Below are 27,712 nucleotides of genomic sequence, written 5' to 3'. Positions count from 1 at the left end.
ATACTCACCAGCAACCACATACCACACAACAGAACCACTAACCCAGGAACCTATCCTTGCAACAAAGCCCGTTGCCAACTGTGCCCACATATCTATTCAGGGGACACCATCACAGGGCCTAATAACATCAGCCACACTATCAGAGGCTCGTTCACCTGCACATCCACCAATGTGATATATGCCATCATGTGCCAGCAATGCCCCTCTGCCACGTACATTGGTCAAACTGGAGAGTCTCTACGTAAAAGAATAAATGGACACAAATCAGATGTCAAGAATTAGAACATTCATAAACCAGTCGGAGAACACTTGAATCTCTCTGGTCATGCGATTACAGACATGAAAGTTACTATATTACAACAAAAAAACTTCAAATCCAGACTCCAGCGAGAAACTGTTGAATTGGAATTCATTTGCAAATTGGATACAATTAACTTAGGCTTGAATAGAGACTGGGAGTGGCTAAGTCACTATGCAAGGTAACCCATTTCCCCTTGTTTTTTCCTACCCCCCCCCCCCGATGTTCTTGTTAAACCCTGGATTTGTGCTGGAAATGGCCCAACTTGATTATCATACACATTGTAAGGAGAGTGATCACTTTAGATAAGCTATTACCAGCAGGAGAGTGGGGTGGGAGGAGGTATTTTTTTCATGCTTTGTGTATATATAAAGATCTTCTACACTTTCCACAGTATGCATCCGATGAAGTGAGCTGTAGCTCACGAAAGCTTATGCTCAAATAAATTGGTTAGTCTCTAAGGTGCCACAAGTACTCGTTTTCTTTTTGCAAACACAGACTAACACAGCTGTTATTCTGAAACCCGTCAGTTACAAAAAGAGAAGGTGATACAACTATAGAGCTGATATTTGGGGTACAAATAACTATGAAGAGCTGTTGATTGTGAATTGTTTTTTTTTTTTTTTACCCTTTGCTTTCTTTTCACGTATGCAGTCTCAGGGCCGAAGTGAAATATTAATGAGTTTACAGAAAGTTCTAAATGGATTGGGTGGTGCAGCAGCTTCATGCCACCGTGATACTTATAAGAATGCACGATCTCTGCTGACGGATAGATCTATGGCTGTACGATGTGCAGTAGCGAAGGTAGGTAAATTTTTTTATAAGGTTTAAAAATCCAGTATTCTTTGTGTTCTGGATGCTAAGTTCCTTATAGTTGGGCTTGCTGCCTGTTCTTTTTATTGTATAGTGTGGTACATTTCTGAAACCATAGCACTAGGTGCTATTTGAATACAAAATTGATAGCAACAAAGTGAGTTATAGGGAAAATGGCAAATTTTGCTTTTGAATTTATACTGATGATTTTCAGTCTGCAGGAATAAGGACAGAGGTGAAAGTGGGCTGGTACGGTGTACTGGTAAGAAGTGGCCACCGGTACTGGCCCGTACACAGACGACGTTAAAGTGCTGCTGCGGCAGCGCTTTAACATTGCTGCCCTTTTGGAGGGGCAGCTGACACGGGGCCCGGCGATTTAAAAGGGGCTGGGGCTCCCAACCACAGTGGTCGGAGCCCCAGGCCCTTTAAATTGCTGCCAGAGCCCCAGGTGGCGTGTGCCGGGCAGTGTGGAAAGGCTGGCTTGGGGAGGCTGACCTGCAGCCCCACCCCTTCCGTCTGAGGCCCCACCCCTTGCAGGGGCCCAGAGCCGGGCCCATGTACCAGTATCTCTTTTATATTACTTTCACTTCTGAATAAGGAGGTTGGTGTCGTGAGGAATATTTGTTCACTGTGCCATGGTGCCTTTTCTGTACTTCCATAAACTCTGATGTTTGTGTGTTTCAGTTAGATTGTAATTAATGTGATGAGTAACAATCCACTTTATTTATTTGTTTAGAGGTAAATAATTAGTGGTGCTGGGGGGGAAAGCTTTTTTTTTTTTTTTTTTAATCCCGGAGTTATAGGAATTACACATGCAGAATTGATCTCTACAGTACGCTTCTTAGTGCCTTGTCCAGTCTAGCTTTAAATGTTCCAAGTAATTGGCCTTCTACCTCTTCCCTTAAGAGACAATTCCACTTTTTAATAGATCAACATGTTAAGAAGTTTTTTTTCCTTATAGTTCCTGATATTCTGCTACATTTTTTTTAAAATTTTATCTTTCTTTATACTTTTGTTCCATCTTAAATTCCTGTCCTCTGATGTTTACATCCTACAAATATTTCTTGACTGTTTTCAGGTCCCTTTTTCATTGTTGCTTGGTCAAGATACCCTATTTATGAATAATTCTTTTAATCTTCCCTCAAAAGCTAGTCTTTCCAGTTTTAGTCATTTAAACAAGGCACTAAAGATGTATTATAGGGAATAATGCTGCACAGGCAGGTAGATGAAGCAGATGATCTACTAGGTCTTTGTTCTGCTCTCTAAATCCAAGTTGGAGATAAGAAATTAAACTTCAGTTTAACTTTCGCACATTTCAACATCCAAACTTCATCACATATGTATGTTTGGAGTTCTAGATTTTATGGCAATCCTCAGACAAGGACCATTCCTACAATTGTACAATACTTGTTAAAGCCAGATATTTAGCATGCAGTATATTAATTTTTCACTAGACTACTTTGTTTGACAAAATTACTCCAAATCAACAATGAAAACACACAAAAAGAACTAGTCCAAGCTTTGCCCGCAGACTGGTGGAGAATATGGATGAGGTGGAGAGTTACACAAATTCTCAGCAAGAAGTCAGTCTGAGATGTTAAATCTCACTAGACTGGGGAGACTGTACACATTATGGATTTTGACATGTAGAATAGGATAATATTTCTTTCCGGAAGGCCTCTGTCAGCTATGACTAGCACATTCTGCTCAGTTTACAGTATCAGAGGTCCTTTGACTCTTGGATCTGTCTTCATCTCTTAGGTGTCCCTTACAGTCTTGTACACAAAGGAGGCTGAAAGTGTGGTTTACTTCAGATATTTCAAGGCTAGTTGCATAGGCGCCAACTTCTCTTGGAGCTGGTGGGTGCTTGTGCCGCCCCGACTCTGCCCCTGCCCCGCCCCCCATTCCAACTCCTTCCCCAAATCCCTGCCCTGGCCCTGCCTCTTCCCTGCCTCCTCTCCTAAGTGTGCCACGTTCCTGCTCTTCCCCCCTCCCTCCCACAGCTTGTTACGCCACGAAACAACTGGTTTGCGGTGGCAAGTGCTGAGAGGAGAAGAAGGGAAGGCGAGCTCCGGGGAGGAGGCGGTGGTGAGCTGGGGCAGGGGGGCGGGGTGGGGAGGGGAGCTTGACTGCCGCTGGGTGCAGAGCACCCACCAATTTTTCCCTTTGGGTGCTCCAGCCCCGGAGCACGCACGGAGTCAGCGCCTATGGCTAGTTGAGTATATTAAAACAAAAGAGGTGCCATGCTTTTGAAGTTTTTGCATAATCCCATGGTTTTTCTTCAGTGGTTACTCCAGCCGAGTTATCTGGGGTTTAATGGGAGAGACAAAAACAAAAAGCCAATCAGAAGTGGTTAGTATTAACATGTCTGCAAAATAAACCTAATGCTTAGGCTTAATGACAGAAGGGAAAAGTAGGTTGTAGTAGTACTCTTTTATTCTTATTTTCCTACAGTGCCTACTGGAACTACAGAATGAAGCTGTATTTATGTGGACTGCAGAGCTAGAAAATGTAGCAACACTCTGCTTTAAAGCTCTGGAAAACTCAAATTATGGTGTACGAGTTGCAGTGTCGAATCTTTTGGGGACGGTCATGGCTACAGCGTTGATACCAAAACAAGCAACAGGTATTGCATTATATGAGCGCATGGCATGGTGTGGTGTTGTTTCAGTTCATGGATGGTTTGTTGTTTTTTGGTACACTTAAATTTTAAAATGAATAAACTAAAATGAGTGAAGTCTGTGGATTTCCTATTAAATTCCCATAAGGAGATAAAGGCAGTAGTTTAGTTTTAACTTACAAAAAGGTAATTCACCTGGCATAAAACATGAAAACAAAACTCTGAACAAAAGCACAGTAGCTAAGATCTCAACTGTGATTCCTCAAGACTAGCGTTATACATGCAGATCTCCAACTTATTCCCACCCATCACTAGAGCTCCATATCTGTCACGGAGGTCTCAGAAGTCATGGATTCCGTGACCTTCCGCAACCTCTATGACTTCTACAGGGGCCAGTGTGGCTGACCCCACAGCTGTCCAAGCAGCTGGCTCTGGGGTCAGCTGCTCAGGTGGCCACCGGCAGTGGTCCCGGGGCGGCTGGAGCAGCTGCAGCCTGCGGCCCCAGGCAGCGGTCTCCGGGCAGCCGGCCGGAACAGCAGTGGTCTGCGGCCCCTGGCATCTGGTGCCGCTGGCCCTGGATGGCTCCCTAGCCGTGTCCTGGACTCCCCCCGTCAGCTGCGGCCTTCCAGCGCCGCCCCACCCTCTCCCCCAAGATTTAATCACAGGTATTTTTCGTAAAAGTCATGGACAGGTCATGGGCCGTGCATTTTTGTTTATTGCCCATGACCTGCCCATGACTTTTACTAAAAATACCTGTGACTAAATCATAGCCTTACCCATCACAACTGTAGCCTGATCCACCTTGTAAAATGTGTAGTTGCTCGAATACCCCCCTATGTCATCCTCTGCCCCTTGTAGACAGATATTGCGATAAATATGTAGAAGAGTAAATACCTAGTTTAAGGTTTCAGAGTAGCAGCCGTGTTAGTCTGTATTCGCAAAAAGAAAAGGAGTATTTGTGGCACCTTAGAGACTAACCAATTTATTTGAGCATAAGCTTTCATGAGCTACATCCGATGAAATGAGCTGTAGCTCACGAAAGCTTATGCTCAAATAAATTTGTTAGTCTCTGAGGTGCCACAGTCCTCCTTTCCTTTTTACCTAGTTTAACAATCTCAGAATAATGAGACGTAAAATACTCTTTTTGTTACCTTTTAAAAAAAAAAAAAAAAGCTTGAAATCACACATTCAAGCTCTGTCTATGGTCAGATTTATTGGCTTCATCATTCTCAAAGGGGCATGGCTCCACAGCTGTAGCGCTGAGGGAAGATGTAATGTAGGCAAGGGTCAGACTGGCTTAGGCATTTTTGCAGTTGGGTGATCTGACCATGGCAGTCAAAACACCTGAGCCTTGTCTATGCTAAAGCCTCCACTGGCACTACCACAGGTGGGTCCAAAAAATTCCTAGTGTGGACAAGACTTGAGAACCAGATTTTGATCTTTCATGTGTGCACTAGTATGTTGCCTTATGTAAGGAAAAGCTGCTATTGTGCATGCATGTGAAAAGGCAGTCATGAATAATTTAAAATGTGTGAATTTATAGTGATGCATATCTCTCGATAGTGAAGGTTAGAATTAGGTCCGTATATCTTATTTTATTTTCTCTTACTTACTTCCTCAACCCCCACCATCACCACACACATGAACCTGAAACATAAACACTTTCAAATGGGGGAGGATTCTATTATTTTAAAAATAAGGCTCTATTTATGAACTTACATTATATGGCTGAGAAGAACTGAATGTGGCACCCTCTGCAGATATCAGGTTTGTTCCTTCAAAGTGACCACAGGAATTGCTAGGGAGAAAGGCAGAGTGCTTCTTTTCCCCCAAACCATGTTACCGTGGGGAAACAAGAGGCTAGACTTGGCCATCTCCCTTCATTTCAACTGTGTTTCCCTCTCCCTTCGAGAATTTGCACATCTGGGCATAGACCTATACTTTTGTATATTGATGCTGGCAGCAGTAGTTTGAGACAGATTGGAATGGTTTGATCCTCATAGTTTTATTTTACTTTTGCTATGGCAGCTGTGTGAGCATCTTAGTGAAGACCACAGGTGGGAGTCTTCCACTGAGAATTCAAAATAATAAATATGTAAAAAATAAAAAAATAAGGATTTTAAACTGGATTCAGGGTGGAAGGAGTGATGTGAATATTTAATGGTGGGTCTTAAGATGGCTAAATTGTCTTGTTTTAAAAAGTATATAATTAAATGATTACTGTTGTCTTTCCAAAAGTGATGCGTCAGAATGTGAAGCGGGCTACACTGGAGGAAGTTTTAGAACTTATGGCCACAGGGTTTCTTCGAGGAGGGTCAGGATTCCTAAAAAGTGGTGGTGAGATGTTGAAAGTAGGAGGGTCTGTCAATCGGGAAGTGCGAGTTGGTGTCACACAGGTTTGTGATAACTGTTAGAAGTTTTTTTCCTCTCATGTTTTCTGAAAATGTAGTAACAATATATACCCTGGAGCTATTAGCCCTGTTTGGGGAAAAATGTGACTATATAGGCTTATTAAGTTATTGTTCTTGTATTTGTCCCAAAACAGTAGGATTGCATAAATGTGTAATGCACTTTCTTAATTTGGCAATTTGTATAAACTTATATATGGATTCAAGTTGACTTGCCTGTTGTTCACCAGAGAGAATTACATTAGTTCCATGCACTACATAAACATTTCTATTATTTTTTAGCTAGTAATACTGGCTGACTTTTGAAAGCTTGCTTTTTTATTTATTTATTTTTTAAATTAGAGAATATGACAACTACAGATTAGAGTTTGCCATGTATACTGGATATATGAAAAATATCATCCAATCACAGTGTGCTAAGGGTACTCCTTAAAACCATTTGAAAAATGGATGATTGAGAATGCAACTTAACTTGAATTTCCCCTAGAGAGAACATTACTACTGTTCTCTGTGATCTGCATTGGCTACCAATTGATTTTCTGGATAAAGTTTGCAGCCCTAAATCGTTTGGATCCTGGCAACCCTGCTAGACCATCTCTATTCCCTCATGTTACTGTAGCAGCTGAGATCTGCTGAGGAACTCAAGGTCCCAGACACCTGGTTTAAAGCAAATAGAGCTGGGCATCAATATGGGTCCCCAACTCTGACATACACTTCCTCCTGTAGTCCGCTTACTAGAACCCTGATCTGTTGAGGCTCAGTGTGCAACACAAGACATTTGTTTTTCTCCAAGGGTCCTCTGCATATTCCAACTCTTTGAATGCTCCGACCAGTGCAGCCTGAGTTATGGAATTCTAGCAAGCAGTAGCTGTTGGAGTGTTCATATGCCTCCCTGCTCAGTGAACGTTCCAGGGTGAGGGCATAAAAGCGGGGTGGCTCTCCAGCTGGTTCAGTTCCATCCAGCCATCACCAGCTGCATGGATTAGGAACTGCTCCAAGGTGTTCCTAAATCTGTAGCTAGTTTGATCTAGTTAGTCTAGTAATTAATAGTTTTGGTATTAGTATCATAGAGTAAGTTAGTTATAAGTTTTTTGGTGCAAGGGGGGTGGAACCAAAGACTAAAACCCCCAGAGATTCAAAGGTGCATATCATGTCTGACTGTGTTTCCAGAGTCTGACGCACATGCCAGATGTCTGGCATGTTGGAATGAGGGACACTCCCCATTGGAATGCTCGATTTGCTCAACATTTTGCAATGTGAGCAAAAAAGAGAGAGTCAGAACAGCCTTTGAGGAATTTTACTATGAGAAGCTTTGTCAGCAAAACCATCCGAAACCAAGCAAATGCAAGGTTCATCGCAGAGATCAGTTTAGGCCTTGAGCGAATCTGCAAGGAAGAAAGATAAAGCTGCCTCCTCAGTACTCAGCACTGAAGGAGCCAGAAACAGGAAGGATCTGAAGAGGGAAGCCTCTTCTACTGTGGTGTCAGCCTCTGTTTTCAGAGCCAGTCCACAAGAAAAGGACTCAGACATTACGGGGAGCATGAACACTCTATCCTCGTTGGTGCCAGCCTGTTTGAAAAGAGCCAGTCTGCAAGAGGGTCTTCGGGGAACCTACTGCGTGTACAGATTCTTGTGGTAGAATCAGGAGATGTTCTTCTTCAGATCCAATTCTGTTGGCTCCAAATGAGCCAGTTCCAAAAATTAAAGCTAAGGAAGCAGTGGTTTGAGGGAAAGATTAAGGATCTTAACACAGCACCACAACAAATAGTAATGGTGCAGGTACATTGATTGGGTCCACCTCTGACTCCGTCAGCGATTAATCCTTGTGTTGCAATTGAGCAGGACCTGGACATTTTCTTGGCACCAATTCAATTGGATGTTTCCGCAGGGACGAGATGGAGAGTTGAAGAAGTCAGGATTTTTCCATTGCTCCTGGCACCTGAGGCTCCTTCTTTGCTAAAAGGCTGACAAATTATACCAATTCCCTCAGGAAGGTCTTGCTTTGTTCCATTCTCATTCCTCTTCTAATTTGTTAGTAGAGGCTGCAGTACTCATGTTGAAGGGTACACAAGTTCACTCTGCTGATAGAGAAGGGAAAAGACTGGATGTGTTTGGGAGGACAATATCTTCTTCAGCTCCTTTACGTTTGTGAATAGTAAATTATGAAGCTGTCATGGCTAGATATCAATATCATTTATGGGGAAACTTTGACATTCCTGAATGCACTACCAGAGGAGCATAAAAGATTAACAAACGCTTTTTTAGTAGAAGGGCAACATGTGGCTAAATATTCATTTAGAGCAGCATTTGACTCTTTAGATGCATCAGCTAGAGCAATGGCTTCAGCTGTTGCATTAAGAAAACATACTAGGGTTAGATTAGTGTGTCTTTCTCAGAAGACAAGGATGAGATTTGAGGATCTTCCCTTTGAAGATGGCTTGCTTAGTGCACAGTCAGATGACTTGCTAGGGAAAATGAAGAACAACAGATCTACAGTTAGACCTTTGGAGTTTAATACAACAAAATCATCTGCAGTTCCATTTTTCCTATACCAGAGACAATATCCACTTTCTTCGTTGTTGGTTCCTTACTCCTATCAGAGGAAGAATTATTATCATCAACCTCAACGTCATTCCTCTCAACAACAACAGCAAAACAAAAAGAGGTCATTTAAGTATCACAATAAGAAAGGCAATCTTCAACATCATTGTCTTCTGCAGTTCCTCCAAGATCACAGAGTTCACAAAAAGTTATGTCAGCCTTGTTACATTCTGTTATCCTCTGTTTGGGGAACCACCTGTCCCGTTTTTACCAGCAGTGGGAATTAATAACATTGGGCAGCTGGATTCTAGAGATTATTGAATGTGGTTATTTGGTACAATTCAAATCCCTTTCTTCCACCAACCCCTCTTATTAGGGGGCTTATTCCTTCACCCGCTTACTTCCATAGTCCTTCTCGCATGAACAGAGAGCAACAATACCCGAAGTCCAAAGGTGCAAACAATTCGATGTTTATTGGGGTGAACTTCCAGCAAGCATGATTCCAGTTTCCTTCCTTAGTGTCCTCCTTCCCAGCTCTGACACCACAGAGCCTTACCTGTGTCCCTGTTCCCATTTCCTCCCTTAGCAAAACATGATTCCAATTCCCCACTCCCATTCCCTGTTCCCATTTCCCCCCCTTACTTCCTGATTGACTGCAGACTATATAGTAAAACTTGAGTTCTGCTTAGTTATACCATAACCTATCATTTTACTGAAATTTAACTAACCAATCCTAACATATTGTAACATTATTTAACCAAGTATATCCCACCACCTTAATTAGTTTACACCCAGCAAAATTAATTATACAGCAGACAGAAACAATCACAGAACCAGACAGAGACCATGCAAATAAACAATAGCAAAGTGGGAACTATAGTGACAAAACAATACAGAAGTGAGGATTTCACAACTACATCTATTCTTCAGTGAGTTCTTGTCAGACAGGATGCTATCAAACTAAGTTTCCTTTTACATCTTCTAGGCATTTCCATTTCTCCGGAGGAGATAGGCATTATCAGGACAGGATTGTATTCCTAACAGCCCAGTAGCACCTTATTTCAGTGTGACTAGTTTGGACTGTGAGGATGTGACCGTTCGCTTCCCAGCTTATGGCTGCCTCTGCTGTTTAGCCAAAGGCCTTAGCCTAAGAACAGGGCTTCAGACTGTCACAATAAGAGAAGGCGCTTACACCGGCAGACAGCGATTTTGAGTCTTTCTTTTATACCTCTATAACTAGCTAAGTGATAAGAATACACCTAAATTAGTGTATAGGCCTTTACAGACAGGCCTGAATATCTATATCCTAACACCTCTCTCCTGTTCTGTCCTTAATGAAGGACCTGGTTCGTTTGGGTTTGCTCAGAGAGGAGGTTGTTCCTGTTAAAGAGTCTAGTTTCTGCATGTTATCTCTAACTTCTATAATCTGTTCTCTGTGCCTTCAGAAATGGTTTGCAGCTCTGGATTTAAGATGTGCATTTCCACATTTCAGTACGGCCATTTCACTGGAAATATCTGCGTTTCATTGTAGGAGAGGAGTATTTTCATATAAGGTCCTCCCTTTCGGTTTTTCTACAGCCCCGAGAGTGTTTTAAAATGTCACTGTAGTAGCAGCATATCTGAGAAAGCAAGGGATTTATGTATATCCCTTACCTTAACGACTGGTTAATAAAATTTTGTCGAAGGAAGAGACCCTGTTTCATGTAAAACAAATATGTTTAACTTTTTCCAGTCTGGAATTACGTATAAATTGGGGAAATATCACTCCTAAATCCAACTGAAAGGATCCCTTCCAATAGGGATCATATTGGACTCCGTTATAGCAAAAGCCTTTCTTCCAGAAGAAAGGTTTATAAAATTAAAATCATCTTTACATCTCCTACTGCACTTTCCTCAACAGCCAGTGCTATTTTTTCTCTGTTTAATGGGTCTCTTATCAGCTACATCAGAGACCCCGCATGCTAATCCTTGGATGAGAGGTCTGCAGCACTAGCAAGGGAGAAATTACAAACCAGGCGTAGACAATACACATTGCAAATTGGTAATTCCACAGTAGGAGTTAGCAGCACTGACATGGTGGACATGCAGTCTAAATGCGATGGAAGGTATACCATTCAGTTTCACTATATGCCATCAGTAGTAATTACCTCCAATGCATCTATTCTGGATGGGGGGCCCACTTAAACAACAGTATTGTGGTCAGGGGGCACTGGTCACCGGGAGAAAAGACACTTCATATCACCGTGTTATCTGAGCACAATCAGGCTGGCTCTCAGATGATCCCTACCTCAGGTCAGACACAAAGTAGTTCCGGAGGTAACATACATTGTGACACCATTATATTAGCTAAACAAACAAGGTGGAGCTCATTCTCTACAATTGGGCAAATTGCATCTTTGGGATTAATATATAGAACAAGGTGTTCACCCAATAGCGATTCATGTATCAGGGAACAAAACTCCCTTTTAGACCACCTGAGCAGGTTGACCTGTCCAGTGCACGAATGATCTTTAAAAGAAAGTAGTAATGCACCTCTTAGGTTGTAGGGGAAGCCTGTAATACACCTTATTGTATCCAAAAACAACAGCAAGCATGCAAGATTTTTCTCAAGAGCAAATGGCCATGGACTCAGTATCAGGTGAGTTTCTAATAAGTTGGAGTCAAGGCCTCATATGCATTTCCCCCAGTTCCTTTATTCAAAGAGTGATAAAGTAAAACAAGAGAGCCAGGGTAATTTTAATAGCACTAGCCTGGGCCAGACAACAGTGGGAACTGGACTTGATTCACGTTAATCAAACCTCTGCTGTTGGTACCGGACTTGTTGACACAACAATGAGGGAAGGTCTGTCACCCGGATCTTCAGTCTCTTCATTTAACAGCACGGGGAGTTAGACTGTGAGATTATTAGAAAACATAAGAGGTGTGAAATGTTCAGATAAATTCAAGGAAAGAGTCCTGATGAGAAAGTGATGGCTATAAATGAAAAAGGCTTTTGTTGTGGGTTTCCATGTATGATATAGATCCTTTACAGCACCTATTAGTTACATATTGGAATATCTATTGTATCTTAAGAGAACAGGTCTTTCATTATCTTCAGTGAAGGTTCACCTTTCAGCCATGTTAGCATAGCAGGATCCTGTGGACAGTAAATTGGTCTTTGCTCATGATGTGATTACAAGGTTCTTAAAAGGTCTTAATAATCTCTATCCTCCAATCAGGCATCCTACCCCATTTTGGGATTTAAACGTAATGCTTTCACAATTGATTAAACCTCCCTCTGAACCTGTGGGAAGTTGTATGTTGTTTCATCTGTCTATTAAGACAGTATTTTTGTTAGCTATTACTTCTGCCAGACATAAGATGGCTGCTGTTTTTGAGAGGAATGATGTAGAGGCTGGTAATAATAATAAATGAATTGCATACCCTAATGGCTGATCCATTATGTGTTGTTTTTCATAAAGATAAAGTAATTCTTTGTACACACCCAAGGTTTCTACCAAAGGTGGTTCAGATTTTTGTATAAACCAGTGTATTCTGCCCCACCTCCTCCTCCCCTCCTCCAACCTCACACTCAAGATGGAGATACTAGATTATATACACTTTCATTAAACACTGCTCTTCAGATTTGGAATCTAGGTCTGATAAAAAATTTGGCAAGACAGTTTTACAGCCCTTGTTCAATTAGGACTTTGTCGTCCCAACATCTTGGACTGGAATTACTGCTTGTTAATCTATCCCAAGAATGCAAATGTGCAGAGGACACTTGAAGAAGAAATTTAGGTTCCTTACATGTAACTGAAGTTCTTTGTGGTAGACTCTGCGTATTCACACCCCCTGTCCACCTTTTCCCACTGCCTCGGAGTCCTACTTACTGAAGGACCTGGGGTCACAGGGGAAGGAACTTAAATGGCTGGAGCTCCATGCCCCTTTTGTACTCTCACCCGGGAACACTGAGCATTCACTGAAGGAGGGGCGAGGATGTGTGAGCACTCCCAACGTCTACTGCTAGCTAGCATTCTGCTGTTCAGGCTGCACCTGTGGGAGCATCCCAGGGTGTGCCTATACAGAATTTATCTTGAAGAACTCCAGCTACAAGTAAGTAAACTTCATTTTTCCTAGGCTTTTTTAGGGAGTGGTGGGGTTTCATGGTAGATGGAAGAATAACAGCCATAACCTTTTTTATGACTGTACAACACAGTGCTTTAAAACATGTATACTTATTTTTGATTATATAAATATATAACACATTGGCAATCTGGGTTAAAAACAAAGGAGAAAAGCACTCTTTGAATATATTTTGTACCATTCATATGGCAAGCCTATATAAATATATTGTCAATTTATTTTACATGATTAAAATGTTTCTTCCAAAGGGACATAGTGATGTGAAAGTACATGGCATTTGCAGTGATTGGATTACAGCTATTCTCTTGCATAACATTAGGCTTTACTGAATGCTTTTTCTTTTGTTTGGTCAGTTCACAGCAACTTTAGACATTTGACCAAATGATCAGTCCTCAGTGTTGTTGTTTTTTTTAACTGGATTAGATGATTTATAACACATTCACCATGCTTGCCATTGTTGAGAGTTTTAAAAAAAAGAAGAAGCCAGCAACACACACAACCCTAAAAGTGCCTTTTTGTTTTTTTGCTTTGACTAGACTTTCCTCTTGTCTTCCTAAAGCCTTCTAGCGTGAATAAATATACCCATTTGTTCCCGTTTGCATTGAATATATATATCTTGTATTTGCAGGCATATGTTGTCTTTGTTACAACGCTAGGCGGACAGTGGTTGGAGCGCAATTTTGCTACGTTTTTGTCCCATGTCCTGGATCTGGTGTCCCATCCTCGTGCAACTCAGACTCATGTAGAGGCAGTATACTCTCGAAGATGTGTGTCCTTTATCCTGAGAGCAACCGTAGGTAGTTTATTAGGGGAGAAAGCACAGATTGCAGCTGCCAAAGATATTTGTCAAGCCATTGGTAAACAAATGAAGGCAGTGGGTAAGAAACTTTTTTCTTTATTTAGGAAACAAGTGGAGCAAAACTTTAATAATGTTTTTTCTCTACTAGTGAATGATTACTGCAGTTATGCTGTTAAACTACTCAGCTGTTTTTTTTCCTCAGTCAGTTTGCAATGTTAAAGTTATCCATACTAAAAATTTGGTTCTACTCTGAAGAGTGATTCTGCGCAAGTGGCATTGTGGAGAGTGGCATTTGTCATCTAGTTTACAAGTAAAAATTTTTTTTCAAACTGCTATCCCAGAAAATTGTCTTGTGGTCTCTAAAAATGAAGCTGGGTTCTTTCCTTCTTATGCATTATTACCTCTACTAATCACACAGGTCATATTAGGCCCTGAAATAAACCCATGCATTCTTCCTGAAATCTATGTTGATTTTACAGAGCCTATTTTGAAGACAGTGGAGTTACAAAAGATAAATGTGGCCATAACTTGGCTTGCAGAATCTTTAATTATTTGTGATTGTGTCTGAGAAGAAAAGATTCAAAGATCCCATGGAAGGTTTTACAGAGCTGGCAATTAAAATAACTCATTTTACTTATAAAATGAGAAAATTTGAGCTGGAGATTGAGACAGTAAACTGGAACTGCACAGTAACATTTTCACAGAATAATTTTTCCAGGGTACAATGTCCTAGTGAAAACTACAGTTAAGATTATATCAGGAATTTCATCAGAATTCCTGTTTTTCACGGTCATAGCTGTCTGAAAAATTCTTCTTTGGGGGATGATACTTCTGTCATTGGTCTCATCTCAGAAATTACTTCCCCACCATAGTTAGCAGAAAATCCCCTTAGAAATTTTAAATTATTGGAAGAGCAATAAATAATTTTTTCATAATTTTTGAGACATTTGATTTTTGTTCACCAATAACCCAAAAATGGCTGAACAAAGAAACTCCAGATTTTGCATTTCCTTATTTTGTAATCATCCCTTTGTTAGGTTTGTGATGTGATGGAAATGAAGTTATGTGACTGAAAAATCACTTCTGAGCATGCTCATTCGTTGTCTGTCAATATTTGAGTAGATGTCAATGTCCCCTCTGGTGTCCCTAAACCTCTGACAGCTAGAAACTGGGATTAGATGACTGGGATCAGGAAGGAATTTCCCCCCGAGTCGGATTGGCAGAGACCCTGGAGGTTTTTTCCTTCCTCTGCAGCATGGGCCATGGGTCACTTGCAGATTTAAACGAGTGTCAGTGCAGGATTCTCTGTAATTTGAAGTCTTTAGATCATGATTTGAGGACTTCAGGAACTCAGCCAGAGGTTATGGGTCTATTACAGGGTGAGGGAGGTTCTGTGGCCTGCAATGTGCAGGAGTTTAGACTAGATGATCATGATGGTCCCTTCTGGCCTTAGAGTCTATGAGGCGATGGATCACTCGATAAGTGTTCTGTTCACTCCCTCGGAAGTGCCTGGCACCAGCCGCTGTTGGAAGACAGGATACTGAACTAGATGGATCATTGTCAGACCTAATATGGCCATTCTTATGTTTATCACAATGTATATCTTCTTTGCCTAGCCTGAATAGCCTAGGGCTGCTGCTGAGATAAGATGCAGGAGGAAGAGTTGAAATGTCTCACTGAAACACACAGAGCAGAATGCCCCAAATTACATTACTGACTTTTTCTTTTATCCCATAGTTACTGGTGTGATTTCTTTTTTGTTATAAGCCTGATTTTTGCAATCCCTCACATACACGTACATGCAAATTCTTGAAAGAAACAAAATCTAAAACTCTGCATAAATATATTAAGATTACATTTTAATAAATTTATATATATATATGTGTGTGTGTATATATACACAGACACACACACACACACACACATATACATATAGGGGTGTGCGTGTGTGTGTATATAACATGTCCATATTTTCTCTGTAGTCATCTTTGCTATTTTAGAACTGCTCCATTTCTGAGCTAAACAACTTTTGTTATTATTCTAGTATCCAGAATAATTTCTGTCACCCATTGTAAATGAGGCTTGGTTGGACTATTTACTTTGGCTTTTGCTAATAACCACAAAGGTGTTACATTTTGGGGGGATTTTTTTGCCATGTCATTGTAGGTAGAAAACTTGTGGTTGCATTTGTATTTTTAAGGCTGTTGCCAAAACTAAATAGTCTCTATCCAGCTTCTGTAGTGATTCTTATCTGTATTCAAGTGTGATTCAAGTGACAAAGTTTAGTAAGATACTTGCTTTTCTTCTTTTGCAGAAGCAGTTGTGAATGATACTAACGGCGAAAATAAATCAGGAGCTGCTGAGGTAGCTGCAAGCCAACATGTGATGGTGTGTGCCCTTCAAGAGCTGGGTAGCCTGGTTCAGAGCCTGAACGCCACTGCATCTCCACTCATACAAGAACCCTCTATAGGTATGTGGATGAAGCTCAGCAGCTCTATATAGCAGTTCATAAGACATTTTGAGTAGTTATATGAAACACGATTAAAATCTGGCAAAATATAACGGATAAATAACCATTTTAGAAACGAGGTGTCCCTGAGTATCTTCCTCAGGGTGAAATTTTTTCGGAAAGTTAATTGAAAATGGCCTAGCTGTTGCTGAGAAAAGGGAAAATATGTTGTTTTGCTCATGTTAAAAAAAAAAAAAAATCTTAAAGTGGTTTTGTTGAAGAGCTCTGGTGCCTCCATGCTTTGTAGCAAGGGGAGGGAGTTGTCTTTGTGCCAGGGATGTGCCTTTTGCTGTTCCCAGGAAAAACTGCCCAAGTTTGGCCAAATTATAAGCCTTTGAAAAATCTCAGCTTGCACATGTTCAGTGGAGAGTTGTTAGCATTTAACAACAGGTAGATTATCTGAAAAATGTCTGTACTGAGCATGCTGCAGTGCAGGGGCTTTGCATGATTTCCCCTGCAGTTGCTTCTCGTAGCTACTGAGGGGGTACTGTGGCGTTGAGCATAGGAACTAAGGGCAAGGATACTCACTCCTGTGCTCTCAGTGCTCCCCTTGTTGGCACCCAAGCACTGAGAAGAAGGAAGACACCTGACTCAAATACAGTGAGGATAAGAGCTGGACATGGGGGTGATGGAGGGAGTAGATTGGGACACAGAGCCTATTGGAGGAGACTTGGACTGGCAGGTGACAGAAAAACTGGGAAATGGTAGGGGAAGAGAGACTAGGGCTGGCTGGGAATGGAGACCGGGATGAGGAGCCCAGGGGAAGAGACAGGCCCTGGGTACATGAGGAGGGTGCTCTTGAGACTAGGATGAAGAGTCCAGTGGTTAGGGGAGGGGAGAAGACAGGACTGGGACAGGGGTAGAAGTCTATATGACCCCTAGAGCACATTCCTATCCAGAACCTGGAATGGATCCCAAGATTTCTGAATCTTGCTGTATCTCTGTTGTCATTAAATATTTGTGAAACCTACTGGCAAAATGTGTCTCATCCCCCTCTAGTGGCTGTTTAGGATGGCAGCCCACTGATGCTCTGTAACCTTGAGTTCAAGTGTCAGAGGCCTGTATTGTGGATCTAAAGGTTCCAGTCCTCCTGATAAACTGTTTGGGGATCAGTATGATGCCATGTGGTAGAATTTATTTCAGTTTATTTTTTAAACGTGTAGGAAATAACACACACAAAATGATGTTAAAAGAAAATTAAGGTTGTAAAATCAAGCACTCAAAAGTTAGGAAACACCAGAATTAAGGCTGCCTCTGCAACATTCAGTTGGGCCCCTTGTATAGATACATTGTGATAGTCTTTAATTACATGATCATGTATTGTTTTTTTCATAGGGCTACTGGAGACGGTAACCTCAGTTCTTCTTCATCCAAGCATGGCTGCTCGACTAGCTGCTGCATGGTGCTTGCGCTGTGTAGCTGTGGCATTGCCTTTTCAGTTGACTCCGTTTCTGGATAGGTGCGCTGAAAGGCTCAACAATCTGAAGACCTCACCAGAAGCAGTTAGTGGCTACAGTTTTGCAATGGCTGCTTTACTAGGTGGAGTGCATCAGTGTCCCTTAGGTATTCCTCATGCAAAGGGAAAAGTGAGTTGATGATGAAGAACGTTTAATCTCTGGAATTGTACTGTAGTGAAAGATATTTGTACTAAGAAATAAATGTTCCAACTGACTGCAGGACACTGACCCTTAAAACATCGTTGAAACCTAGCTAATGACTGATAAAGAACAAAAGTCATTTTTGGTGTGCTTTTAGTTATTGTTTCACAGCTTTGTTTTCTCGTTGTGATTTCATTAAATTCTGTTTCAAGAATTAATTGATAACACAGACAAGTTGACTATATAAGCATTGCACATACATAAGAGTAGATATAACCTGCCTAAAAAGTAATCTGGTCTTTACAAAATGTAAGATTATTTGTTTGTTTATTTGAGAACATTTTAACATACAGTAGAGCATGTGTAATAGGTTACTTTGTGGCACCATCCTTAGCTGATTTAACTTCTATTTGAAATCCATTACTCTTTATCCTGTTGTTGCAGATGGTAGTCAGTATTGCTGAGGATCTGTTACGAACTGCTGCTCAAAATAGCAGACTGTCCTTACAGCGCACTCAAGCTGGATGGCTTTTACTTGGTGCACTTATGACTTTAGGTTTGTATAAGTAGTTGCTTTTTATTTTAGTTATATTGTTTTAATTCTTGTCCAGCATTTCTGATGTATCTGTTTTGGTAAATACACTTTGTACTGGAGCAATCAAAAATGTAGCACAAGATTATTTATTCTAGGAGGAAAATTACTCTGTTTGTATAGCATCATGTTCATAATTCAATAGTTAAATGTTCATTTATCCCTTTTTAAGTTAAACTGGAGTGGTATACTGATGCTTTTATATAAGCTGAATTAGCATAGCAGGTCACAACATTTTTCTGTTTAGTTCTGCATTTAGCAATAGCAAGTAGCTGATGCCTTGCCGGAGGGCAAACCCCTTCCCCCATTCTATAGTTAATGTGCCTTACTTAATTATGTAATGCTTTGATAAATATGAGATGTGATTACCCATGTCAGTATCTCATCTCTGTGGAACAGTATAAATAATTATAACTGAACAACGACAGATCTGAATGGTCTTAATTATCGAGTTGTCTTTTTAAAATCCAACCCAGTATTTGGCTCTGACCTTCTGTGGCAGTGCATTCTGCAGATTGATCATACACTGAGAGGTTTTAAATAGCCTCTCTTGAAATTTTAGTGGTTCAGTAACAATTTTCTAGTTTATATTATGACACAAGGTGAAAACGGGGCAGATCTCTGTTCACTGCTCTCAATCAGGTTCCCTCTCTAGTCTATTCTTTTTGCTCCAAGTAATCCTGGGTTTTGCAAATGTGTTGTCATATGCGAGTCTTGAAATACATCAAACTATCTTTGTTGCCCTTCTAGGGACTTTTTCTGTTCTTTTCTTTTTTTTTAAAAAAAAGGAGCTTGCAACAGTGGATTTTATGCCCTCCAGAACTTTTTCTAAAACTTTTTGAAAAACTTACCATTAAAGCTAGATACTTCCAGTTAGTTTTTTTGTTTGTTTGTAATGTGAATAGGATAGCTTAGTTAAAAGAACATGTCTTGCTCCAGCTGAGAATATAATGAAAAACAAAAATGGAGACTGGTGGTAGAAATCACTAATGTATTATTATAAAAACATCCAGGTTTTTAAAGGGACATTGTCAGCTTAAATTTGCCCCCAAATTTAGCATTTGTATAAACAAGACTCCGCAGAACCAAAGACTAATAGATATGTTTCCATGAATTAAAATAATCAATAAAAACAGTTGTTTGCAGTGTTGATGTAGCTATGTTGGTCCCAGGATATTAGAGAGACAATGTGGATGAGGTAAAATCTTTTATTAGACCAACTTCTGTTGGTGAAAGAGACAAGCTTTTGAGCTACACCTCATCTACTTTGTCTCTCTAATAAAAACAGTTGTCAGTCAACAAATAAAAATACCCTTGCAGTTTGTTTACAGCACTTTTAACCTAAAAATGAGAATGACTTCCTTTATTTTTCATTGTTCTAGCAGGAGGAAATGCAAAAAGTAAGGAATCAGTATATACAGTGAAAAGTAATTGTATTCAGAAATCTCTATTGCATAGCAATTTATTTTAGTGTTAGGTTATTAATTGAAATACCCTTATTTTTTAATATATTGCACATTATAAATAGATGCTGCAATTTCAGATAAACATTTCCTTGATTAGGTCCTTCAGTTGTTCGGTACCATCTACCTAAGATGCTGCTGCTATGGCGAAATGTATTTCCTCGTTCTCTAAAGGAGCTGGAAGCAGAGAAAGCCCGAGGAGACTCTTTTACCTGGCAAGTAACATTGGAAGGTCGTGCTGGAGCTCTGTGCGGTAAGAATCACAAAGAAGTGGTGAAAGTTCATGTCCTGTTTCATTAGATGTATGCTAATTTCAACATCACAAATACCATACTCATACAGAGAATTTGTAATTCACCTCTTTCTATCAAAAAGTAATAGAAAAAGCATGCACAAAACTTGTTACATAATTAATTTTTTCCAGTGTGTAATCTTACTAATTGTTTTATGAGCTATGAGTTAATACAAATGTGATTAAAAGTTTTTTTTTTAATATATCCTGTTGGCATCTGTAGCTTGGTTACTTGCTGAAATTTATTTCCATTTCTGTTGCAATTTAACTTTGACTGAAATGTTTTACATTGATAGCTATGAGGAGTTTTGTTGCTCACTGTCCTGAGCTCCTTACTGAAGATGTGATCAGAAAATTAATGACACCCATAGAATGTGCCATGACAATGATGTCACAGTAAGTGGACAGCTTTTAAAATTCTCTTCTTGTCTGCATAATTTTTAAAGGGACAGGTTGAGGCTAAAAATGCCATTATTCAAACAATCTTTACTGCTGTTGCAAACAATGGCTTACATTTTCAATATGGAATAAAAAACCTAAGCTGTCACTGTTTCAGGTCTGAGTTTTACTTTTCACTGAGCCTGGGTATTGAAATTGGTTCAGTAAGTTTCACTTGTATTTCGAGTTAGTTTTACTTGTAGTTTCTCATGCTGTGACCTTATGTTGCAGTCCTTGAATTGTCCACAGAGCAGTGCTCATTTCTTTTTCTTGAAGTAAGATAGATTTTTGGTTTTTTTTAAAATTTCATGAGAACACTTATTTTGGTCTTAGGTTTTGTAAAAGTTTATCAGAAAACTTATATTTTGGGCCTGTTTTGACTTCTCTTTAGAGAGACAGGGTAGGTCTGGGGAAGAAGAAGAAGAAAAAGAGCTCTATGTAAGGTTGAAAGATTTTCTGTTTCACCAACAGAAGTTGGTCCAGTAAAAGATATTATCTCACCCACCTTTGTCTTCCTAATATTTTGAGACTGACATGGCTACAACAACACTGCATACAACAATTGACTTGACTTTGTCATTTTAAACTCCCTTTTTGATTTTGGATTTCCAGGTCAATAAATTCTTGATTCCTTAGTTAATTAGTCCCTTCACAAAGAATAAGAACATCAAGAAATTAGAAGTAAAAATGAAGTTTGTTAATTAAAGTGGCCTATTAAACAATGTAACAGATGAAAAGGTTTTAAATATACATTACAGAAAACAAAACAAAGAGAGAAATTTACAGTAGTAGTAGTTTACTAATGTATTTTGATCTGCTCTTTGAGTTGTACGGTGTTAAAGATCCTCTCAGTACTGTTACTTCTGAAAACAAATTAATAATCTGAGTAACTTTGTTCAGAATAGTTTTTTGAACAGTGTACTGTTATCTCAACTACCACTTATGTTTAAAAAATTCCTAAATTCCCTATATCATAACATAATTAATGCTTGATTGTACCTAACTCTCTTCTTTTTCACACTGTAGCATTCCATCGGTAATTAAAGCCCATGGAGCTCATCTTAAAGCTAGTGCAGCTATGGTCCGTTTAAGACTTTATGACATTTTGGCTTTGTTACCTCCAAAAACGTATGAAGGTAAATAAATATATATTTTTAAAGGGAGTTACCAAATAAGAAAGTGTAGTTATGCCTTTTGATGGATTCTGTGGTGGGTAAGGCTTAGATCCATACCAGTTGAAAAAGAAATAATTGGTTCAAAATCTTTACAGTGCAGTTTAAATATTTAAGATCTAAATTCACAGTTAAAAGAAATGATAGAGTTCAAAGGTGTGACAAATCTTCCATATGTATTGGATTTCTGTGATTTCAGTGAAAATACAGGACTAAGAAGATCCCATGTAATTTATTCAAAGTAAAAGATAACATTAGTAAGATAAAAATGGAAACTCTCTAGAGGATGAAGAATATAGTATTAGAATTTTAAATATTATCAATTTAGATGCATAATTTGTACACTGCATAGTACAGCACAATGCATACAGTGTATGTAATATATATGTACAGAAGATGAAGTTCCAATTTGTAGAGTTTTAAGAGAATTTTAAGTTTGTAGTATTTTATGTTTTATTTAACAAATACAATAAACTGATATAACAAATACAGAATGATATTTTAAGGCAGATACACAAAGGATAGAGATAAGATTCATTTCCTGGTTTTCAGTTTATGGTTTCTTAGTCTTTAACATTAATGCAGTACTAGATTAATATACATAGTGGATAAAAATCCATAATTAAAAAACCTTAAAAATTAAAATTGGATATTTTTCTTTAAATTGGATCCTTTAAGTTACATTAAATACAGATTTATTTTTTAAAATAAACATTTAAAATTAAATTTGAAACTCTGAAAAATTAAGTTAAGGCCTACATTTATGTAATTTATTACAATCATTTAAATTAAATAAAAAAATAATATTAAGCAGTACATTTTTGCTTCTTTAAGTTTTTAAAGAAAGTCAAACCACTTAACTGGGGAAGTCTCTGGATAAGTATGTGGAACCAGAGTTTACTTTGAAGATTTAAACCAACTTTTGACAGCAATAGCCTTTTGCAGTGCAGAGAGAATATTTTCTTCATTTCAGTTTATTCAGCTAGGTTAGTTCAATAACTACTTCATTCAAAGTTAAGAAACCAATTGGGAAAGCAGGAAAGCTTGTTTTCCTCTTTCATTCTGTGAATAGAAACTAGGTGTGAAAGGATAAGGTCTACTAGTTCTAAAATCTTGAAGGACATATTGACCAGCAACAATCACTACAGTTCTGTGATTACAGATTCTTTTTTTAATAAATCAGTTAGCATTAAAGGTAAAACATGTTTTGATAAACTTTTTTTTTCTTATGTATCCTGCACATTTAAGGTAGTTTTATTTAACTACTACTAATAAATACATATATACAACTTAAAATGCTGTTATTATGCATATTTAGTTGAATTTGAATTTCCATCCAAATAGACCTTGACACAAATCACAAGAAAAAATTAGTAATCATCTAGTAAATAAATGCATCATTCACTATAATAAAAAATGTAAAATTTAGGAATCTGAAAAATGTAAGTTAAGATATATAACTGTTCAAATGAATGTGTATAGATATAAATCCTCTTGCTCAGCAAAAAGAAATCTGGTATAAAAGTTTTTTATTTAGTTGCAAACCAGAATGCTTTAATGGTCACCCACAAATGAGAATCAGTCTTTCTCTATGGAAATAACTAAAAATTTGAAAAGAAAAACAAGATTAAAATCTGTTGTTTAAATTAGTGTTTCCTGTTTGCTGATTAAAATCAGCTTTGATTTAAATCAGTCCAAACTGTTGATGTATAAAATATATTGATTTCAAGTGTTCAAAAGGTTAGCATCATTAAGTTGACATCTAACTTGTAAATGTAACTGCAGTTAGGACAAAATGCTCATTTTCTTATTTACGTGTGTGAATTTTCTCGGAGAATTCTAATGAAGGATCATTTATTCAGTTTAGAATCCCTAAATGTTAGAAAGTGCACACAGTCCTTGGGGAAATAAATACACTCAAACCTTAAAATGGTTTTGTATTTTTCAAATGCTCCATATTTTCTGGTCCAAAAGAAATTGTTTGTATTCTTTTTTTTTTTTCATTCTGCATGTCAGTAATTCAGAGTTTAATAAGCTTAGATATGCTAATATATTATTACATTATGAAACAAGTCTATTAGATCAATACTAGTAGAGGGGACAAAGAGCAATGGTACATTTGTTTTCTGTGGCAGTATGTTGTTTACAAAAATAGGCTCTGATCATGCAAATACTTACGCATGTGAGTAACTTTATGTGAACTCAGTGGGACCACTCACAAGCATAAGTGTTTGCAAGAGTGGGATCATGGTCTTGTAGGAGCCAGCATGATGCATGGGGTGAGGCACTGGGCTTTGGAGTCAAGGGTCCTTCCTGGGTTCTGTGTGCAGGTCTGCCACTGACCCTGTGCTAATCAAATGTACTGCTCTTTGCCTCAGTTTTCCATCTGTAGAATGAGAATAATGCTACTTGCCTGCATCTGTAAAATGTCTTGAAGTCTATGGAAGAGCCAAGAATTATTACTAGGTTTAATGTACAGTTCTGTTTTCTAGGATCATTTAATGCACTCCTTCGGGAACTAGTGGCAGAATTCACTTTGACAGACAATTCTGCTAATACAACTACATCGCTGCTTAGATCTCTTTGCCACTATGACGACAGCGTTCTTCTTGGCTCTTGGCTGCAGGAAACAGATCATAAATCAATTGAAGATCAGGTAACAAAAAAAATCAGTAATAAAACTCCTCTTATCCTTGGCTCCATTGAATAAAATCCTAAAAACTGAAACTGCACTCTTACTATGGATCTGGAAGACCAGTGTAATTCTACTGATTTCCAACCTTGTCTCAAAGGATTTTAAAGGTTTTAAAGCCTGCCATGTGCAGTGTAAATTTCTGGTAAAACTAGCTACCAAAAAAAAAAAAAATCAGTAGAGAATATCATTGCACAGTTTATAAAGTTGTGGTTAGTCAACTATCCTTGCTTTTAAAGAGTGAATTAAACGTTTCTAGATTTAGCAGTAAGTCTCATAAATTTTTCCCCCAGCTGAGGTATTATAAAATCCAAAAGAAGCAGAGTTTATAATGGAAATTTTGTCACAGTATGAACATTGCAACTAGTGTTATACCAAAAAGGGACTCTTCTTTTTTTTTTTTTTTCTTCTTCTTAAAGCAACAGTGTGAAATCATATCCTTCGATCTGGATGGTGACATGTACAAAGTCTTATTGGGAGTAGAAGGAACTTCTTACATTTTTGAAGGAAATCTGTTTAGCTATTGAAAACATTTATAGGCATGTGAAAAATAAAAGATCTTGGGAAATTTTTCTTTTGAAGACCCTTTTAATGAATTTTTGCAGATAGTCAACTGTTAACATTGTTTCAGTTGTGCTTTGTGCCAGACATCACTGGAAGAAAGACAAGACACTGGGAACGTTGTTTAACTAGGCCACAACTTTTTTAATTAAATGCATCTGGGAAATTATCTGGCAATAACTCAACCAGTGTTGAGTGCAATAAGTCTTCAGTGCCTTCCCCACTCTTCACTCAAAGCCTTAATCCTGGTCTCAACATTAATGCTGGGACTCCAATGGCTTCCTCTTCTACAAAGTTTAAAGGGGAGGCAAAAAGGGGCTTGATCCTTCACTGTACCAGAAGTTAGGAGGCCCAGCTCCATTTCCCACCTTTAGGAGATAAGTTTCCCCTAATTCTGGTCCCAATTCCTCTGTTTTAGGTATCTGTCAGGCAGGGGCGCTGGAACAATTTGTATGGTGGGGGTGTTGAGAGCCATTGAACCAAACAGTAAGCCCTGTATATGAATGGAAACCATTTCTAACCTAGGGGTGCAGCAGGACCCCCCAGAAATCCTAGTTCCAACACGTATGCTGTCAGGTTGTGACAACATGAACGCTATAACCTAACCTGCCCACGTAGTCCCTGGACTGCCGAGGGGAAGGTGAAAATACCTCTCTGTCCAGGCTCATCTGGCAGTGTGGGAAAAACTCCTTCTCAACCCCTAGAAGGTGACTAGTATGATGCCCACAGATGGCCCCAAAACCCAGCCCTAGCCTAATACTCAGGAGGCAGGGGAGCTGTTGCTCCCTGAAGCAGAATGGTACACTGGGTGGAGGTAAGGGGTTGTAAACCCTCCCGTTGGGTGCACATGGAGCAATGGCTGGATTGAAAGGTACAATGGAAGCCCAAGTCAGTTAGGATGCCTCCTCCCCCTTCTCAAGCCCTCAAGGAAGCTGAACTCCCATGAGGAGTGGGAAGGGAAAAAGACCTTCTTTCCCTTGCTGGCCCAGGCTAACCCTCCTCACCTTTGAGGCTACTGGAGTGAGCAGTCTGTTTTATCGTACCACTATTTTGTACCATTCTTCTCTATAAATTTGCGTTCCTATACTTGCATCCATAGATCCTTGTCTTCAAATTGCATATCCTGATAAATGAAACCTAGCACTGTTTAAAGCTTTTAATGTTTGGACTGCATGCATCCTAATGCCTGCATGAAACTATAATCTAAGCAGGTATATAAAGAGGCATGAAGAGGTCTCAGTGACTCCTCAGTTTCTGTTTGATCTGCCTGCCTAGGAGACCACAGAAGCACTAGCCTCAAACTATATTTCATACATTATTTATCACTTAAATAACAATAAATACTTGGTATGAGAAAGTTCACCACCTTTTTATTTATGGTTGCTGTTGTTTGATGGCATACCTGGATGAGAGGGTGAGTTTAAAGAGATGTTTGTATTATGTCACAGAAGTCAATTTCTAGAACACAGATTGGTCCGTTTGGGGAATCATTACTCCTTGAGTTGATACAGGATGTATGCTGCCTTTCCGCCTCAAGCCCATGCTGAGGAAACGATGGTTTAACCTTTTTCCCTGAAATGCTTCTTTGTGTTCACTGCTTCCCAGAGCTGCTATCAGAACCAAATTTTGTCACTCTGTCTTTAATTCACCCACCTCATCTGTACCAAGGGTGACTGAGACTGCTCACACCAAGTTGTTAACTGCTTTGAACGTTCTGGGATTTGCCTGGCTTTGTATGTAAGAGTGTAGTTAGAGAATTCTAACTGCTGGTGAGTAATCTAGTTTTAAGTTGCTGCATATGTAGTTTGGTTAATTCAGTATGTTCAGTATAAATATGTGCAAATATGTATTTAGAAGGTATTAATAACTTGTGGTTATTTGTAGCTTCAGCCAAACAGTGCATCTGGAAGTGGTGCTTTGGAGCATGACCCGTCTTCCATTTATTTGCGCATCCCAGCTGGTGAAGCTGTGCCTGGCCCCCTTCCCCTGGGAGTATCCGTCATTGATGCCTCTGTGGCGCTCTTTGGTGTGGTTTTTCCTCATGTTTCTTACAAACACAGGTCAGTCTAAGTTAATGTGCAATGCAGTGTATGGTTGACTTTCCTTTTTTAATTTAATGGGATTATAGTTCTCTCAAAAAGTAAATCTACTTCTGGTGTTCCATGTTCATTGTCTCTCAGTGGCTTCCATATCACATGTACTCATGTTAGAAGTAAAAGATCTTTTTCCTAGTTTACAGTCCTGAAAATTCAACGTAATGTGTGGTGAGGTCATTTTTATAATTGATTTAAAGTGTATTAGCATGCAGAACACTTTGCAGTAATTCAGCTTTGCAGTGACAGTGGCGTGGATAACTATGACAAAGTCTACCTGCATCTGAATGAAAAAACTCTGTAGCCTACATGCCAAACCACTGCTACCTGGATAAGGATCCTGGTGGCGCTATTCCCTCCTATTCCTGGCATCTCTAGGGGAAAGGTGAGGCACAAAGCCAGTTCATATTTTCCTCCCCTCCTCTAATTTCTCAACAGAATGTAGGTGGAAGGAGAGAATGTGAATTATAGTTTGCACTCTGCTTATTCCCAGCATTGTGTCTAAGGCGGAGGATAGTGAGGCAAGTGAATTTTTCTTCTCTCCTCTCCCCACAATTCCTGGTCATACTGCAAAGTCTCTCTGCAGTCGCTGTTTCTTCTAAGCAATCATTTCTTCTGAAATGACAATCTCTTGCTTGTGGCTGAGTTCAAGGCAGAGCCAGCAGAGTGTCAATCAGAGGTCTTTACCCCCCTCTGCC

At 39.3% G+C, this 27,712-nt stretch overlaps 1 protein-coding gene across 6 annotated transcripts in view; it reads left to right on the top strand.

The window, feature by feature from the left end:
• Positions 1–27,712, top strand: part of HEATR5B (HEAT repeat containing 5B) — a 94,795-nt gene that overhangs the window by 11,444 nt on the left and 55,639 nt on the right. For 5 of the 6 annotated variants that reach the window (XM_077813538.1, XM_077813535.1, XM_077813536.1 and 2 more), the window contains 12 exons: positions 953–1,102; positions 3,566–3,737; positions 5,970–6,127; positions 13,434–13,683; positions 15,919–16,074; positions 17,449–17,699; positions 18,156–18,267; positions 19,867–20,019; positions 20,355–20,454; positions 21,523–21,632; positions 24,161–24,324; positions 26,806–26,981. In XM_077813538.1, the coding sequence (XP_077669664.1) occupies positions 953–1,102; positions 3,566–3,737; positions 5,970–6,127; positions 13,434–13,683; positions 15,919–16,074; positions 17,449–17,699; positions 18,156–18,267; positions 19,867–20,019; positions 20,355–20,454; positions 21,523–21,632; positions 24,161–24,324; positions 26,806–26,981 (1,952 nt within the window). Of the gene's footprint in view, positions 1–952; positions 1,103–3,565; positions 3,738–5,969; positions 6,128–12,700; positions 12,776–13,433; positions 13,684–15,918; positions 16,075–17,448; positions 17,700–18,155; positions 18,268–19,866; positions 20,020–20,354; positions 20,455–21,522; positions 21,633–24,160; positions 24,325–26,805; positions 26,982–27,712 lie in introns of those variants that run through there. The other variant, XM_077813540.1, reaches the window with a different exon arrangement.

The sequence above is a fragment of the Eretmochelys imbricata genome, chromosome 3 (genome assembly GCF_965152235.1).
Source record: "Eretmochelys imbricata isolate rEreImb1 chromosome 3, rEreImb1.hap1, whole genome shotgun sequence".
Classification (NCBI taxonomy): Eukaryota; Metazoa; Chordata; order Testudines; family Cheloniidae; genus Eretmochelys; species Eretmochelys imbricata.
This window is presented reverse-complemented; position numbering and strand designations above follow the sequence as displayed.